At 33.2% G+C, this 19,962-nt stretch overlaps 1 protein-coding gene across 1 annotated transcript; it reads right to left on the bottom strand.

Annotated features, from left to right (window-relative positions):
- Positions 1–4,005: 4,005 nt before the first annotated feature.
- On the bottom strand, positions 4,006–5,411 carry LOC133814261 (vacuolar protein sorting-associated protein 27-like). The gene is made up of 2 exons (XM_062247249.1): positions 4,942–5,411; positions 4,006–4,866 (listed from the first exon to the last, which is right to left on the bottom strand). Exon 2 carries the CDS (start codon positions 4,858–4,860, stop codon positions 4,006–4,008), a length of 855 nt encoding a protein of 284 aa, XP_062103233.1. The 5' UTR covers positions 4,861–4,866; positions 4,942–5,411.
- Positions 5,412–19,962: the final 14,551 nt, after the last annotated feature.

The raw sequence follows: 19,962 nt of genomic DNA, 5'->3' as shown, positions 1-19,962 counted from the left end.
ATAAGACCGCAAAGGGAAGGTTCCTCCAGCTTCTTAGTTGATTGTAGTTTTGACATTCTTTGGTATATTTTGGTGCTTCTTTGAAGGCAGTAATAAATGAAAAATATGCTCAATTAACAAAAATGGTCCATATATAGTAAAATTTATATGCAGTCATAGTGAATTTGGGAACAAAGTAATTTTATTAAGAAATTTTATAAATTAGTAATAATACATTAGTTTTCTAACTTTATTATTTTTATTTAAATATTTCAAATAATGTGTGCCATGTGTACATATATAAGGACATCCAAAATAGATAGAAGATGTTAATTAGTATGAGTTATTATATATTTTTGCAAATTCTAAGATTTGATAATTGCTCTAAATAATAAATTACTGTATAAAATAATTTTACATAAATATTTATTTTGTCTCAAATTTTTAAAATAACATAACATATACATTTATAATTTGTAGATAATTATTACTATGTGAAGATAATTTTTTTAAGGAAAATTTATAAAAAAAATACTTGATTTTGTTAAAAATAATTATAGTTTGACGTTGTAACAAATCTTTTTTTTTTTTTTCAATTTTATTATTTATGTAACTTTTTTTTTTTTACATTTTAACGATTTTTCCATTTTTTTTCTTATTTGTATTTTTTTCAAAATGTTTTTTTTTAACTTTTTTTTTTATTTGTGTTGTTTTCAAAATATTTTTTTTTATAATTGTTTTTAGGTTTTTTTTTTGTTGATGTTTAGTTGTTTGATGTATATTATTTTTTATATTGTTTTCAAGTTATTTTTAATTTATTTTGGGTTGATGTAAGTTGCTATAGAATTGTTTAAAATTGTATTTTTTTAAGTTTGAGTTAGTAAAATTGAAAAAAAAAAAGAATCGTAAAAATGTAAAAAACTTTAAAATGTGTATTAAAGAAAAGACCCTTTTTATTAATATGAGTTTTTTTATTTATAATTAATTGGTCCTAAAATTAAGACTGAACTATTTTATGATTATATAGAATAACACTTTATAAAATGTTTTTCCGTATATACTTTTTTATACAAAATGTAATTTGTCTAATCAAGTTATCAAATTCTTTCAACACGCAATTCCTCTGATTTCCAGGTATATATCAATCTTTTTTTATGTAATTATAAGTGGCTAAGATACACATGATACATATGTATATATCAGTTGTTTTGGTCAATAGATCTTAGTAAATTATGATCACACATATTGCATGTGTAATTAAGTGTAACATAATATCTTATATGGTTATATATGTCTCCCACTATATAATATATGATAATATAGCTTATTTTACATGAGGTATTTGGATCAGACTACTTTCATTCTGGTCTAATAAAGCATTAATTATGCCCCCAATTCTCATGCTGTCACCACTTCGTTAATAAGTAAAACAGATCAATAATATTTTCTCTTTTGCATCTTATAATTCAATACCTCATGCAATTCACATTCACATCCACATATATATTATATACACATTTTTATTCATAATTATGAATATCGAATTAAGTAGTAGTTTATCTTTCTCAACTACTTACATTATATTTTTATTTCTACTAATTAATAATTATGAGGAATCTTAGTTAAATTAAACATGATAATCTTGGAACATTTTCTCACAGTTTATTGTGGAAATGATTTTACCACTACTAAAAATATAGTCTACTTAATTTTTTACACAAACAATAATTAAAAATCGAAGTAAAAGCTTCTAACACTACAAGAAAATTTAATATTAGAGATGGTGTAATTAGAGGCGGATTGAGTCTACTTGTAGTGTATATGTTATTAGTGGTGGACTGAGGGGTCTGCTGCTAATAATGTGTAAATTTAAAAAAAAATGTGTATTCATTTTTATTAGCGGCGGACGTACTATTATTAGTGGTGGATAGTCTGCAACTAATACACTAAAATAAATGCCCGGGAAAATAACCGGACTTTATTTTTAGAATTATTAGTGGCGGGTAATTACTTTTATTAGAGACGGACTACCTTCCGCTAATACTATTATTAGCGGCAGGAGAATCATAATAATAGCGGCGGGTCCCACCGCTAATACTTATACATATGTTAAAAATTTTGCCTAGCCCCTCGTCCACGTCTCTTCTCTTCTCTGAAAGAAATTTTACAGTTTTTATCCGAAAGAAATTCTCTTCTCCGAAAGAAATTTTATTTGCAGCAATTCTCTTCTACGACCAGGTATGTTTACATTTCTTATCTAAATGCATTTTCATCTTTTCTTTCCTTTCGATTTTTTTTTTGTTTTCGATCGGGTGGTGTAGTAGTACGAGTGCCCTATACACGGCCACAACACTCCACCCCTCCGAACAATCTCCTAGGCCACACCACTCCTCCCAATAACAAAGTAAGTCAATTTTCTTTTATTTTTTTCCAATTATTTTATATATTTGTAATTTTTCCAATTGTTTATTGTGATGATGTGCCAAAAAAAAGTTATAATATATTTATTTATTTATTAATATGATATATTTTCTCAACTAATTATATATATTAAATAAAATTTAATGTATTTCAAAGACATTATATGTATAAATGGTAAAAATAAGTATAAACTTTGAGTATATGTATTAACGCTATATTGTTGTTGCTGCTGAAATATCAAATAAATTTTTCAGAAAAATAGCGTTAAACTTAATGGACATTATAAGTGCTTAATTCTACAAAAGAATATTAGTATGATTTAAACTAGTATAGTTGTGTGGCATGTTAGAATTCAAAGTTTTTTCATTTTAGAATAATTATAAAATATATTTATTAAAAATAAATAATTTAAGTTTGTTTAAAATTAACTATAGTAATAATTAAGGATGCTGACACGGTTTTTCGCTAACAGTGTATTAAGAAATAATAAGGTAGATTAGTGCTTAGTAATAAATCGTAATAAAAAATGAAATGAATTCACAAGAACACAAATATTTTACGTGGTTCAGTGGTTAAAACCCACCTAGTCCACGAGTCTATATTATTGCTGTTTCTCTCTCTATTTGGACAGAGTTTCAGTATTACAGAATAATCTGTCCATTTTTCTGTCCAATATTCTCAGTATTTATAAAGAAATTTCATGGATAAGTTTGGGTAACCGCGTGAGTCAATCACGCATATACATATTTATTACATTTAATACACATATTTCCCATTTATAATGAGATATGATTTGATCATAAAGTAAATGTTCTCATAATATCTGAGACATTAAATATGACAGCCTGGTCATAAATAACTGTATTATGGGACCTGAGTCTTTGGGGATCCGCGGGTACGCAATATATTTGAGTTATCACGAGCTGGATATTTCTTCGAACTCGTACTTCGACAGCTGTTTGAATAGTATGAGCTCACACTTTATAACCTTCGTGTTTGTAGCTCAAGTTAAACCCAGGACGTCTAACACCACACGTGCCCATGTGAAACTGGAGTTGCTTATCACAACAACAAAAATCACCATTACCGGCGGAGGAGCCCGCCGGTAATACATGGTATATCCGCCGGTATTTGTTATTACCGGCGGAAATCCGCCGGTAAAGTCCCGCCATTAATAAACGGTCGGTATTATCACCATTACCGACCGTTTGACACTACCCGCCGGTATTGCACTATTACCGGCGGATTAATAGAGGCGGGCGTCCGCCGGTGTTGTACAACGCTGACACCGTTTGACCGGATTATTACCGGCGGGTTCCGCCGGTATTAGTCCGCCGGTATCTCAATACTAATACTAAAATAAAACAATTAATTTTATTTTATTTCTTAATAAATATACATATAATACTTATTTAAAAATAATAATATTTAACATATATTATAATTAATAACACAATTAATATTCATCTAACAAAACTAACATTTTAATTAATCATAAAATTAACATAAGAAAATACAAATTGTCTCATTTTAATTACATATAAAGTAATTATAACATAAACATAATAAAATTTCAATTGTCTTAATATAATTAAAAAACGTAATCTAATTATTATTGTTTTGATCTGGCCAACTTGGTGTAAAATACTCATTAAGATCAATATCTTGATCACTAGTATTAGGGCGCGGCAATGGTGGTGAAGCAAACTGTGGTGCTTGTGTAGAGTGATGCTGCGAAGATGGTCTAAATTGTCGAGCATGTGGTCGCGGCGAGGGAGACTGATGCAAAAAACTCTCAAACTGACCATACCTCTGCTGCTGCGACGGACTTACAAATTGACCATACATCTGCTGTGGATGCTGCTGCTGCGATGAATCCCCGAAGTCACGACGCCTAGGATGTGACGTCTGAGATCCGGTAGCGACGTCGGGGTAATATAAAGGAGGGGACTGGGAGGAACGTCCGTACGTGTTTGGATAATTCTGTTGAGGTGGATACACATGTTGTTGTTGTTGTTGTGGCATCGACCAAGGAGGTGGACTTTGAGAAGATATACCACCTTCAGGTTGTGATGGTAAATATCGTTGGAGAAGGCTTTCAAACCGCGACTCAGTTTCTGTACTGGTATGCTGAGGATTACCAGATGGACCTTGTTGAGATTTCAACATCCGGATCTCTTCACGCATTGACTTCATCATTTCCGCCATAGTAGCCATGTCTTCCTGAGGTGTATGAACAGGTTGGGCCTGTGACTGACTTGTGGAGCTGGAAGCTGATTTTTTCCCTTTGCCTTTGCTGTAACCTACTCCTCTTTGAAAGTCAGACCTCTCCCCAAGTACTTTACTCATAATCTCGTACTGATCGATCGACGAGGATTCAGCAGCAGATCCAGTTTCAGATCCCTCCGTCGGTCCTTGAGACTGACTTTGAAGTCGTGCCCTCTCAAGCTCTTCCGTCATTTTTTCCTGTTCATAAAAAGTGTTAGAAACACATCAGTAACATAGTTTAATGAAAATAATAACACAAAAGTTTAAACTTACAAAAGTTTCTCGAGCTGTGTCGTTGACAAAAACTTTTGTCGATTTTCTCAAATGGCTATCTTTCCAAGTATCAATAACATGTTCATCAGGGTTCGCCTATACAAATTTAGAGATAGGAAGTTAGAATGTAAAATTTTGTTAAATTAAATTAATATTTTTACTTACAAATTGGTGACGCTTAGCTGCCATCGATTTTGTGCCTTGCGTCGATGTATACTTCATTTCTTTTCTGTTTTTCTTGTTTTGGTTGGATCGCGCGATAAATTTTGGGCTCAAAAACAACTGAACAATATCTTTCCAACTCTCCTTGGAGCAATGGTCAGGTGGGGCAACTAAAACACTCTGCAAATCTTCCGGATTAGAGTAATATTTTTTGAAGTGAGTATGTCTGATGTTCTTTCTCTCAGAATATCTTTTGCGCATCTCTGTGTAGATAGTTTTCATAACTCTCCCGGGTTCTGGATGACCATCAACATTATAAAAATACTACATTAAAAATAACATGTTAGTTTAGTTTGTAAATGATTTCTACATTAAAAATTATACCACAAGAGTTGTTCTAAATTTGTACCTTCATCCTATGTACGACTTGTTCCTTAAATTGTTGAGGTATATCAGCGAAATCCAAGTAATGTCCTGGCAACAACAAAGTGACTTGGAGGCCTATCTCGCGGACAAAAGCTTGGTCCTCCAAGCCAACCACTTTGTCCGTCCTAGGATCAAGCTGAAGATCTAGAGGTTTCCCGGCATTTCGCCTTCGAATTTCAAGTGGCTTCGAATTAGCCAGGCCACGACCTTTTTTTCTCGGCACTTCAGCTATCCACATTTTCAAGAATAACCAAAATTTGAAATATTAATATTATATTTAAACATTCGTAGAGCTTGACTTTCAAGCTATGAGCAAAATTTGAAAATTATTATTAACCTGACTCGCAGGAAGAGGGTACTCTACTAGGATCTGGCGGGTCTAGACCTCCACCATCTCCGCCATGAGAAGTGGCTATATCTGCTGACATTGTACTTAGGAACAAAAATGATTAGTTAGTATTAAATTGTTAGTTAGTATCAAATATCACCAATGGAAATGAACATCATGATTACAAGTCTCATATATTATATTTTAAACAATTGTCTTTATTACAAAAATATAAAAACTAGGTAGAATAATCACTATCACTTTCATCATTAATTAAATTAACATCAATCGGAGACACATGATTAACATCATCTTCACAAATATCAACTAGCAATTCATCTTCTTCATCGACTTCTTCTTCGCCTAAGTCGTCATTTATGAAATTTTCATCTAATTGATCAGCAGGTGAATTTTCTATAGTGCCAATATATGTTGCAGGTTCATGAGATTCCATAACCAACTGACCGAGATCCACGGTCAACACAAAATTTGATGAGTTTATGTCATGTACAACATCAACATCTGCATCGGCTTCATCGTCCTTGATGTCCCAAATTTGACGGTGATTGACATCCTCAACAATTTTCCAGTGTCGGCCTCTAAGTAGATCATCGAGATAGAATACTTGCTTAGCTTGGCTAGCAAGTATATAAGGCTCATCTTTGTACCATTCGCTACTGACGTTTATACTGGTGATATTATTTTCAGTGATTGTTTTCTTCTTGCTTGGATCAGTGTTAAACCATTTACACCTAAACAATGCAACTGAATATGCACCAGTGAAAGATAAGACCAGTACATCTTGAAGTGTGCCATAATAGTTAAAACCTTCAGTTCCCGCAACAGACACTCCACTATTTTGTGTGGTGCGCTTTTGATCTCGGTCATAAGCGATAAATCGAACACCGTTAACTATACAACCTTCGTAGTATGTTGCCAAGTGATCTGACCCAGATGCTAAAGCTAGCAACTCATCACCATTCTCTAAAGATCCTTGTTTGTGCAAGTCATATATCTAAATAAATTAATAAACTTATATTAGAATGATAAAAATATCATTACAATAATAAATGTTTAAAAATAATCTCAATTTTACCTTCTTATGAAACCACTGGCGAAAATTTTTCTTCTGTAAAAGATTATGATCACCATCTGGGAATTTCAGTTTGATCTCTACTAGGTGTTCGCTGTAAATTTGAATGCTTTGACTATTAGATCAAATAATTTGGAATAAACATAAATTGCACTTTAAAGGGAATAAACTTACTCTAAGTAACCCTGAATTTCAGGTGAATTGTTAATGATGAACCATTCAGCCATTTCACGAGTCGCAAGATCTAGAGGCTTGAGAGATTCCTTTGTTAGGGGACGACATTGAGATTGAAACACAGTAAGGTGTCGTGGGACATACACCTCATCTTTATTGCGATCAAGACGATTAAATTTAGTTTCAACCCCTTTGAAATACATCGAACAAAATGTCATAGCCTCATCAGCGACATAGCCTTCAGCTATTGACCCTTCAGGACGAGCTTTATTTCTCACGTAGTTCTTCAATTTTTTCATGTACCTTTCAAAAGGATACATCCATCTCATAAATACCGGTCCACCCAAAATTGCTTCTTCAGGCAAATGTAAGACCAAGTGAATCATTATATCAAAAAAAGCCGGAGGAAAGATCAACTCCATCTTGCACAATATCAGAACAAGGTCTTTTTGTGCTTCCTCCATATCTGTAACATTTATAGTCCTCGAACATAGTTGCCTGAAAAAACTACATAGTTCAGAAATGGTGGTCGATATATCTTTCGGGAGAAACTTGCGAACACCCACAGACAATAATCGTTGCATTATAACATGACAATCGTGGGATTTCAACCCAATGATATTTGTTTCATTCTCTATTACTTTTTTCTTCAAATTTGAACAAAAGCCATCTGGAAATTTCACTTTTTTAATAAATTGACAAAATTGTTGTCTCTGATCAGGAGTTAACACGTAAGAAGCATGTGGCTTCATCAACTTTCCACTCTCATCTTCATAAATCCACAATGATTCCCTTACTCCCATCTTCTTCAAATCATATCTTGCATTAGTGGTGTCCTTAGACTTATCATTGTCCAAGATTGTGCCGAGGAGACTATCACACACATTTTTTTCGACATGCATGACATCAATGTTATGTTTTAAAATGTTTGTACTCCAATAATCAAGCTCGTAGAAGATGCTTTTTTTCCTCCAATTTCTATCTTCCGCAACTCTTCTACGTTTGACACCTCCAAACTGCAAGTGTTTTCCAGGAACTTGGGGTGGAAGGTTGTTCACTTGTTCTAATATTTCCTCACAAGTAAATCGTTTCGGAGGACGTCTTCTCTCAATTTGTCCATCGAACTCAGTGTTCCTTCTCATTCGATGTGTACTGGGCAAGAATCTTCTGTGACCAACATACGATGTCTTACCGATCACTCGAATGGAAGATGTGTCTTCATTACATGTAGGACAAGCTTTGTATCCCTGACCACTCCATCCAGACAAACTACTTCGAGCTGGAAAATCATTGACTGTCCATAAAAGGGCTGCGCGCAGCTTGAACATAGTGTTGGTCGTACTATCTCTCGTAACAACTCCGTTAGACCACAACTCCTTCAACTCATCCACCAATGGTCTTAGAAATACATCTATGTCCTTACCCGGTGATTTTGGACCAGGAATAAGGATGGTCAGCATCAAATTGTTGTCTTTCATACATAACCAAGGTGGAAGATTATAGTTCGCCAACACCACAGGCCACATGCTGTATGCCAGGTTCATGTTGCCAAATGGATTAAATCCATCAGCAGCTAAGCCTAAACGAACATTCCTAGGATCACTTGCAAATCCAGGATGATTGACGTCAAAGTTCTTCCACGCCGTCCCATCCACCGGGTGTCGCATCACTCCATCATCTTTCGATTTCCCAGTGTGGTGCCATAGCATGTCCTTCGCTGTAAGCCTTGAGCTGTATAGTCTTTTCAACCGGGGTGTCAATGGAAAGTAACGCATCACCTTATGCGGCACCTTTTTTCCTTTAGTTTTTTCAAAAGTCACCCATCGACTAGTTCCACAAACTGGACATTCTTCTTTGTTTGCATGCTCTTTGTAAAATAAACAGCAATCATATTGGCACACATGAATCGACTCGTATCCCAACCCTAATTTCTTCAATCTCTTTTTAGCCTCGTAGTACGTTGATGGAATTTTATTTTCCTTCGGAAAGGAAATCTTTAACAACTTCAATAATTCATCGAATATGTTGTTAGGAATCTTCCCTCTAACTTTCAAATGTAATAGCTTAGCTAAGAAGTTAAGGGAAGAAATCCAATCACAACCAGGATACAACTCGGCTTCAATCTCCTCAAATAACTCGTCGTAATATTGACTTGCGCCACTATTGTCTACTTGCTCAGCTGTCGGTAAGAGGAAGTCCTCCACTATGGGAATCATCTCGTCAACTTCATCATCATCAACTACTTCATCAACAACATCTAGTTCCGCTTCCCCATGATAAATCCACCTCTCATAACCTTGATAAAACCCCCAATCGAATACATGTGCTTCGACAACAGGTAAAATTTCAAGCCTATTATTTATGCATCTGACACACGGACACCTAATTCTTCCATCAGAATCCTTATATTCCGAGGCCATCCTCAAAAATGATTGTAGACCATTCCAATATTCTTGACAAGCACGATTTCTCAATGTTGTCCAAGTCTTGTCAATCGCCATCTAGAATGTTACAAGAGTCTGTGAGTTTTAGTAATGTGAAAAGGAATGGATAACAAAAAAATTTGTTATCATTTTTTAAATCTTATGCAATATTATAATATTTTATGATGTTTTATTAGAAAGTGTTATTCAAATTAAAAAAACAATTCATTCATTATTTTATTGTTAATACTTTAAACTTATCATTTCTGTGTCGATATCCCTGTAATCGATGGTTGTGGTCAACAACCATCAATCACAAGCATACCGAGACAGAAAAAATAAATTATTAATATTAACTATTTAATTAACCATTATTAATTTTTAAGATTTGTATTAAATTAAATTAAATTATTCAATTAGATTATGTTATTTAATAAAAAATAAATTATTATAAGATATGTAGTAATTTTTAAGTAATCATTATTAATTGTAAAAACTTTTATTAAATAAAATTTTCAATTTCTATATTCAAATAATTTAATAATAGTTAATATTATTAATTATGTAACATTAATTATTAAATTAAATAATTAATAATATTAACTATTTAATTAACCATTATTAATTTTTAAGATTTGTATTAAATTAAATTAAATTAAATTATTCAATTAGATTATGTTATTTAATAAAAAATAAATTATTATAAGATATGTAGTAATTTTTAAGTAATCATTATTAATTGTAAAAACTTTTATTAAATAAAATTTTCAATTTCTATAATCAATTAATTTAATAATAGTTAATATTAGATAATAATATTTAATAAATAAATTAAAATAATTTCTTATAATAATTTATTATTTATTTAATTAATCATTATTAATTTTAAAGACTTATTTAATTAAATAATATTGAATCAAAATTTTATTATTTAATTAATTAAAAAATTAATTTTTATAAGATATGTAGTAATTTTTAATTAATCATTATTAATTGTAAAAAAAATTATTACTATAAAATTTTCAATTTCTATATTAAAATAATTTAATAATATTTAATATTATTAATTAGATAACATTAAAAATTAAATTAAAAAATTAATAATATTAACTATTTAATTGACATCAATAATTTATTATTTAAAGAAAATTTTATATACCACCTTTTTCAAAATTGTGTGTTGTTAATTTCAAGAATTTTAGTTTTATTTTTTGTTCATATCAATTTTGAGTTATTTCCTACAAAATTTTAAATTATTTGTACATTATTAAAAAAGAGTTTTATTATACAAATTAGGCTATCTCATCTAACAGGCATTTTCAACTTATGGGTCATAGGAACCATTTGAAACAAAGTAGCAAACTAATAAGTAATAACAATCCTGATTTCTAATATATATATATATATTACTCACAAATAACAATTAACAAATATATATACATATAATATATTAACTTGACTTATCGGTTATTAACCCATATAATATATATTACTAAAACCAAAAAGCTAAAAACACTAACCTAGACCGTGAGTGTGAGGGAGAGCTCCTGGCTCCTACTGCTACCGGCGACTGTGCGTGGCTGCGTGCGACGTGAGCCCAACCGTGAGGGGAAGAGACAAAAGAGGGTCAGGGTCGGTGGCAGCGGCTTTGTACTGCGCCGACGAGGAAGAGTCGAAGAGAATGGCAGGCCAGGGCCTCCAGGCGGAGGCGGAGGGCTGGGCAGGAGTGACGCCGGAGTGACTGAGGGTATGGAGTGAGGAGGGTAGGGCGAACGGAGTGGACGGAGGGTTGGAGAACGTCGCGCGGTGGAGTGGCGGTGCGGTGATGCGGCGACTGCGAGTCTGAGAGATGAGGAGTGAAAAAAACTAAGAGTTTTTTAACACACATCTATAATAGTATTACCGGCGGGTCTCCGCCGGTAATACATACATCACCGGCGGGGTCCGCCGGTATTACTCCGCCGGTAATACAGCATCGGCGGAGGTCCGCCGGTATTACTCCGCCGGTAATACAGCATCGGCGGAGGTCCGCCGGTATTAATCCGCCGGTAATACAGCATCGGCGGAGGTCCGCCGGTATTACTCCGCCGGTAATACAGCATCGGCGGAGGTCCGCCGGTATTTCACCGCCGGTCTTAAACTATTACCGGCGGGTTCCGCCGGTATTACCATAACCCGCTACCCGGCCCGCCGCTATATCCCTTATCCCGCCGGTAAAATGGTCGCCGGTATTAAATTTGAAAAGTCAGTTACGGGTATTTTGTATTAGCGGCGGACCCAGTACTCCGCCGCTAATATACTGCACATTACCGGCGGAGTTAGTCCGCCGGTAATAATTCCGCCTCTAAAATCTATATTTCTTGTAGTGTATGTGGATAATAAGCAGATATCATTCATGTAGTTATTTCTCCATATATTTATTTGACAGCTGTACCCGAACTGAGTGAATGACTCGAGCTAAAATTAGGGTACAACAAAGGATAATTTAATTAATTTTATTATTGCAAATTAATGAATTAGGAAACAAATGTGTAAAATTTTAAAAAGTTTTATAATAAATTATCATAAATAAAAATGAGATAAATTTAAATAAAATTTACCATGAATAAAAAAAATAGTTCTTGTTAACTATAATAATAATAATTAATTAAGTAATAAGAGATCATAAAACTCAAGTTTGTCCAGGAATAACACTTCTCATAAGACATCATAAAACATTTAAAATAATAAAACTTTTTAAAATGATTGGATTAGGACACTTGCTCTTTTTTCTTCCATTTCTTATACTCTCTTATATCACCGTAGATGGTGATTGATAAATCTTGGACAACATTGAGAAATCATGGTTGTCAAGAATATTAGAATGGTCTACAATTTTTTTTGAGGATGGCGTCGGAACATAAGGATTCTAATGGAAGAATTAGGTGCCCGTGTGTGAGATGCATAAATAATAGATTGGAATCTTTGGATGTTGTGCGAGCACACGTATTCAATAGGGGTTTTCATCAAGCTTATGATAAGTGTATTTATCATGGTGAGGTGGAAGAAATTGTTGTCGATGAGGTGGTTGATGAGAATGAAGACGATGAGATGATTCATGTTGTGTAAAACTTACTTTTACCGACAACTGAGGAAGTAGAAACAGATCCGGGTGGAAGTTAGTATTATGACGAGTTATATGAGGAGATTGAAGCGGAGTTGTATCCTGGCTGTGATTGGATTTCATCCCTCAATTTTTTATCAAAGTTATTGCATCTAAAAATTAGAGGGAAGGTGCCTAACAACATATTTGATGAATTGCTGAAGTTGTTAAATTTTGTCTTTCCGAAGGAAAATAAAATTCCATCATAGTACTATGAGGCAAAAAAGAGATTGAAAGAATTAGGGTTGGGATACAAGTCCATTCATGTGTGTAAGTATGATTGCTACTTATATTACAATGAGCATGCATCTAAAGAGACATGCTCAGTATGTGGAAGTAGTAGATGGATTACTTCTGAAATGACAAAAGGAAAAAAAGTGTCGCATAAGGTGATGCGTTACTTTCTGTTGACACCTCAGTTTAAAAGATTATACAGTTCAAGGATTACAACGAAGCACGTGATATGGCATCACACCAGGAAATCGAAAGATGATGGGGTGATGCGACACCCGGTGGATGGCTCTGCGTGGAAGGACTTTGATGTCAAGCAACCTGATTTTGCAAGAGATCACAGAAATGTTCGTTTGGGCTTAGCTGTCGATGAATTTAATCCATCTGGCAACATGAACCTCGCATACATCATGTGGCATGTGGTGATGAAGAGCTATAATATGCCACCTTGGTTGTGTGTGAAAGATAATTATTTCATGTTGATCCTCCTTATTCGTGGACCAAAATCACCGGGTAAGGACGTAGATGTATTTCTAAGACCATTGGTGGATGAGTTGAAGGAACTGTGGGTTAACGAAGTTGTTACAAGAGATAGTACGACCAACACGATGTTCAAGATGTGGGCAACCCTTTTGTGGACAGTGCATGATTTTCCAGCTCGTAACAATTTGTCTAGATGGAGTAGTCAGGGATACAAAGTTTGTCTCACGTGTAATGAAGACACAACTTCCATCCGAGTGATCGGTAGGACATCTTATGTTGGTCACAAAAGATTCTTGTCAAGTACTCATCGAATGATAAGAGACACTGAGTTCGATGGAGAAGTTGAGACAAGATGTCCTCCAAGACGATTTACTTGTGAGGATATACTAGACAAGTTAATGATCTTGCACCGTAAGTTCTAGGAAAACACGTCCAGTTTAGGGGTGTGAAATGTAAAAGATGTGCAGATGAAGATAATTGGAGGAAAAAAAGCATCTTCTACGAGCTTGAGTATTGATGTACAAACAAATTAAAACACAGTATAGATGTCATGCATGTTGAGAAGAATGTGTGTGAAAGTCCCCTTGGCACCATCTTAGACAATGATAAATCTAAGGACACCACTAATGCAAGACATGATTTGAAAAAGAAGGGTGTGAGGGAATCATTGTGAATTTATGAAGATAAGAACGAGAAGTTGATGAAGCTACACGCTCCTTATGTGTTAACTCCGGCGCAGAGGCAACAATTTTGTCAGTTTATAAAAGGAGTAAGATTTCCAGATGGCTTTTGTTCAAATTTGATGAAGAAAGTGTCTGAGAATGATACAAATATTCATAGTCTGATTCGTCCCCGGTCGATCAATACAAGACACTAAGTAAAGTACTCGGGGAGAGATCTGACTATCAAAGAAGAGTGGGTTATAGGGTGAAAGGGAAAGGGAAAGGGAGAAAGTCAACCTCTAGCTCTACAAATCAAAGTCAGTCCCAAGCACATACTGCTCATACGCCTCATAAAGATATGACTACTATGGCTCTGATGATGAAGGAAATGCGTGAGATGATTCAGATGGTGACTCCTCAGCAACCCAGTAATCTATATAACCCACGGTTTGACAACTTTCTGCAGAGGTATTTGCCATCACAATCTGAAGGTGGTGCGTCTTCTTAGAGTAACACCGCCCATCCTGACCATCATACACCGCCACAGCAACAATACCAGCCGCCTCCACAGTATTTGTCATATTTGTTGTCGCAACAACCTCGACAGTGTCAAAATTAGTACATTATAGGACGCTTTTCCTAGTCTCCTCCACTCTATTTTAACTTTACCAGCCTCTCCACCGCTAATTATCATTATGAATCGATTATGACACATACAGTAACGATGGGCTCCGCCACTGATTCCTGTCGCTAATAATATATTAGTAGTGGTGGGTGTGTCAGATCGCCGCTAATAAGTGTTATTAGTGGCCACATATTACGGTGGAACCCCGCCAGCAATTGTCATTAGCGGCGGATCTTACCGCCGCAAATGCCCTTTAATGTTGTAGTGTAAATAGGTTTTTACTTCGCTTATGGGAATGATGCTTAAAAAAATAGGTTACTACTTCGCTTTTATAAAAAAAAAAAAAAACAAAGTAAAAAGAACAATAAGACAAAGGTCGTGTTTGATTGGCACACCAGTGGGGGGAGGCTGGGGTTTCAGACGCCTGTGAAGCCGCCTGTGCGGCGCGTGTCATCATCAAAGACCGATCAGTGATGGTCGGGCTTGGCAGAGGTGAGGCACGAAGAGAGAGAGAGGGCTGAGAAGGAATCCGAAAGAAATGGGGATTTAGGGATTTGGTTTTTCTTTTTTAATTTAAATTTTATTATTTAATTAATTAATAAAATACTGATTATAATTAATAATTTTCTTAGGAATATATTTATATATTATTATTTTTTAAGGACACTCATTGCGAGTCCTAAAATATTTTTTTAAGGACTCTCAATGAGTGTCCAAAAATGCCCAAGAACTTTTGTTAAAAAAAATCAAACTTAAGTTTTTAGGGCTTGCACCGCGTGTCCTAAAAAAATTCTTTAAGGACTTCCAATGAGTGGCCTAAAAATTCCAGGTGGTGTTTTGTTAAAAAACAAATTCAAACTTTTAAGACACACATAGTTTTTAGGACTCGCAAGGAGCTGTTTTTAGGACTCGCATCTAGGTGAGTGCCCTAAAAAAGTGTCCTAAAAAGGTTTTTTTGTAGTAGTGATTGATTATTTTATAGGTTATTGATACCAAAATAAGTTATAAAAAATAAACTTACTCTTTATTTTAGGGTTTCTATTGCATTTAATGCTCGTACAAGATCTCTAATGTACTTCAACACATAAAAACCACATTCATGATTTTGTGGTTATTTTGGACATGCAACATTGAATATCTTTGTAGGATTGCCGAGTAATTCATTGGAAGAAGCATTATAATATGCACAATATAAAAAGAAAAATTACAAAATCATACATAGATGAATTACCTATAAAATCAATACAAACAAACACAATGGTCAAGCATAGATGAATTCATCATTATTAGGTTCTAGTCTTATAAATTTTTTAAAAAATTCGGCAGAGTTTCTTTTGTTTCTATAGCATGCAGTAATTTCATAATTACATATAAAATCAATACAAACAAACACAATAATCAAGCATAGATGAATCCATCATTATTAGGTTCTAGTATTATAATTTTTTTTAAAAATTCGGCAGAGTATCCTCTGTTTCTATAACATACCACAATTTCATAATTACCTATAAAAGCAACACAAACAAACACAATAATCAAGCATAAATGAATCCATCCGTATATCACCACAATACATAAATTTCTCAGAGCCTACTTCACTAATTTTCAAACATAACTTTCACTAAATCCAATATGCATGATTTAATTAATATTATCTTTATACATAAATCTTGTAGTAATATAAATAAAATTAAAAAATTACCAACCTTCAATATTACTCTTTAATTCACCCGAAATGAACAATAAAGTCACCACTCAATCGACAACCCCACTAAAACATTACTTACATAATTAGTAAACTACATAATTAATTATCAAACCACTAAATAAAAAAACAAACAAATCAAACTATTTATAGAAACTAATGAACAACACTTTGATCATCTTCATGCTATTTATTTTTTCAAATATTTAAAAAGAAAATTCACCTTGTCCCAATTTCTAAAATTTACTAATATACATATATATATTTATAATCAAACAAATTTTTATCACATTATATAAAATAACAAAATAAACAAATAATTAGAAAAGCTCACAAAATATTACTAAATCTAATTATAAAATTTGGAATAATATAAAAAAAAAATAACTCAAACAAAGTTTATAGGATCAAACCTATTAATTGATTATTGAAATAGCTTCTATCGCAATTTTGAAACTTAAACACCTATACACATTCAACACAAAATATGAGAACAAAAAAAAAATTGAAAAAAACATAGAAAAATAAAATATTATCATCAAAACAATGATTTAGTAATCCATACCTGTTTTGAAGCTAAAAAACACCTTACAATGACAAAAACCCAGCAAGAAACACCAAGAACCCATGAGAAATATTTCCCACGGCCAAATGTATTTTTTTTCCTTTGAAAATCCAAAATAGAAGGATTTCTAGGCTATATTTCAGTTTATAATGAAGGACAATTGTAAGAAATGATGAAAAAAAAAAGGTTTGATTCAAGAAAATGGTTGTGATGTACGGTTGGCGTCAATGGAGCTCTCGGTTCGCACAGAGGGAGGAGAAGGGATTATGGGTCGTGAGGGTGGAAGAAAGGGTTTTAATACCCTTCTACTGTGGTTTTTAGATAAGAACTGAAGTAGAAAGTAGGCTTTCTACTTCGATTCTTATCTAAAACCCACAATAGTAGGGATTTAAGAGTAGTGGAGCACCCGTGGCTGGGCACTTTCTACTGTGGTTTTATATAAAAACCGAAGTAGAAAGTGCCCAAAAACTAATAAGGGGCATGTTTGGTTTGACCCTTCTTTTACATCCTTATTCTCTCCAAGCCGAATTCATATGGGCATGTGCAACCAAGCGTGACTCTCTTTCCATTGAATTTTTAACTTCGCTTTTTAAGAAAGTGAAGTGGTATCCAATTTTTTTTAGCGCCAAATTGAAAAGCGAAGTAAAAGAGTTTAATAAGGCTTTTACTTCAGTTTTTTTGTATGTTGAGTATAAAAACTGAAGTAAAAGCATATATTTCTAGTAGTGGTAGCTTTTTACATATAATGTGTTGAATGTGTTGTTTATATATAGATTTAGAGTTGATTTTGAGCATTAAAGATTGTTTTAATCCAAAAAACTGTGTTTGTATTTTTTTTTATATTATTCTGAATTTTAGGTAGTGTTGTTTTAATCCAAAGAACTTAGAGAACATAGAATGCTTGGATTATTAGAGATATTTGTTTTTGATTTCTATAACTAGTTTGACATGTTGCTTGATAATTATGTAGCTATTTTTTTTGTTTAATCTTTTTAATAGTCCTGTTGATTTAGTGGTGAGCTTGGTGTTTATGGATATGATTTTTTTAAGAAAGAGGTGTTTAATTTGAAGGCATATGACTTGCTCTTTCGATCTTTAAATATAACTTTAATAGGTCGTATTATTGCCAAAGTTAGAACTTAGAATGTTGGGACATCTGATCTTATTTTCTATAGCTAGCTACATTGATATGTTGTTTGATGATTATGCAACTAGTTTAATTAATTATGTAACTAATTTTTATTTGTTTTTGTTTAAACTTTTTTGTAGGGTTGTTGATTTAGTGGCTAATTGGTGTTCATTTCGGGTGACTTCATGAGTAATATTGGAGGTGAGTAATCTTTAAATTTTATTTATTACTATTGCCATATTTATATATAAAATTAGAGTTAAATCATGCATATTGAATTTAGTGAAGTAGGTTCTGGGAAAATTGCGTATTGGCGGTGATATAATGATGAAATTATGTGTGTTAATTTTTGTGTTTGTTTGTATTGATTTTATAGGTAATTATGAAATTGAGATATGCTATAAAAACATAGGAAGCTCTGCCAATTTTTTTTTTTAGATTTTATTAATTGTTTTCCTTTTTAGATTTACACACCATGTTGGGATATTCTATATGTGTAATGACCCAAGTATTTCTAAAACTTAGATCATTAACCCTACTAGACATAACTACTACTTTGAAGAGAACATACATGAGAAAAATTCATAACTTTAAAGTAATATTTGTAATACATAAATACATAAATGAGCTCATTGTTTTAAAATAAAACATAACTTTAAATGAAATTGTTTACAAAGCTAAATGATGAGAATATATAAAAAACGTAATTTAAAGAGACTAAAGAAAAATAATGTCGTCCTCGAATCGACGCGCAACCCATCCACTCCATTCACCTCAACACACACACCAAGCTTCCAAGAATCCTTCCGCCTCTGTATCTATTTTCCTGCATCACACTAAAAAGAAAAATGAATGAGCCTAATGCCCAGCAAGGAAAATCTACCAACATATATATAACATCAAATGTAAACATAAGATCATAACAAAACATACACTATAAAACATATATCTCAACTATAACCCATGTACATGGTGAATATTGGGATTTGCTAGTTAAGCAACTATAAGCCTCAAAATACAATGAGGTTTGCTAACTAAGCAACTATAAGCCCCAAGAACATAAGTGGCGGGGTTTGCTATTTATGAAACTATAAGCCCCAAAACATATATACTATAACATATCATAACATAACATATTATAGCATAATCATAACATACAAGCCTATAAAAGTTATCCTATTTTCCTTACCAACACCGGGATAATTGAGAACAAATGCGGGACTTGAAACACTCCTAAAACCAGTAATAAAAATGGTGAGTATTTCTAAAGGGTAAAGAATAATTGTAGAAACTAAACCTTCAAAACAAAACTTACCAAGGAAGATCTTTAAGTTTCAAGAGCCTAATCGAAAACCAATATCAAAAGTTAGGATCTGAATAAAAGGACTAAAGAAAACTAAAGAGTTTTAAAGGATTGAACTTAAAGAATAAGAGTACCTTAGTTGACCTTATGGATTGGTCTAACTCCAATATCGAAATACACTAAACCTAACTTCCCAAATATTTTATAAAGCTTAAGAATGACAAAGCTTTTTCCCAACCCAAGTGTGTATCACTCTATGGTAGTACTAGCACCTTGGAGTCTGATCACAGCTGAAGAGTGAGTGGAAGGGCTGGGTACTAGGTCCTATTTATAGAGTTATAGGAATAAATATCTTCTTTTTGGCTTTGAATAAAAATAATGAATAAAATTGAAAATAATTGAATATTTGTCAATCAGAGGCTGAAGACTCGGTCAAAACATTCAGAGGTAGGTCTAAGGAGTCAAATCTTGTTTTAAAAATTAAAAAATAAAATAAAATTTAGGGCTATATATCACCCTTATGTGGCGATATATCGGCTCTGCCCTATTCCCGAGCCTCTGTTCGTACGA

Source organism: Humulus lupulus, chromosome 2 (genome assembly GCF_963169125.1).
Source record: "Humulus lupulus chromosome 2, drHumLupu1.1, whole genome shotgun sequence".
In the NCBI taxonomy this organism is placed as follows: Eukaryota; Viridiplantae; Streptophyta; class Magnoliopsida; order Rosales; family Cannabaceae; genus Humulus; species Humulus lupulus.
The sequence above is the reverse complement of the archived record's forward strand: the minus strand, read 5'-3'. Positions and strand labels throughout refer to the sequence as shown.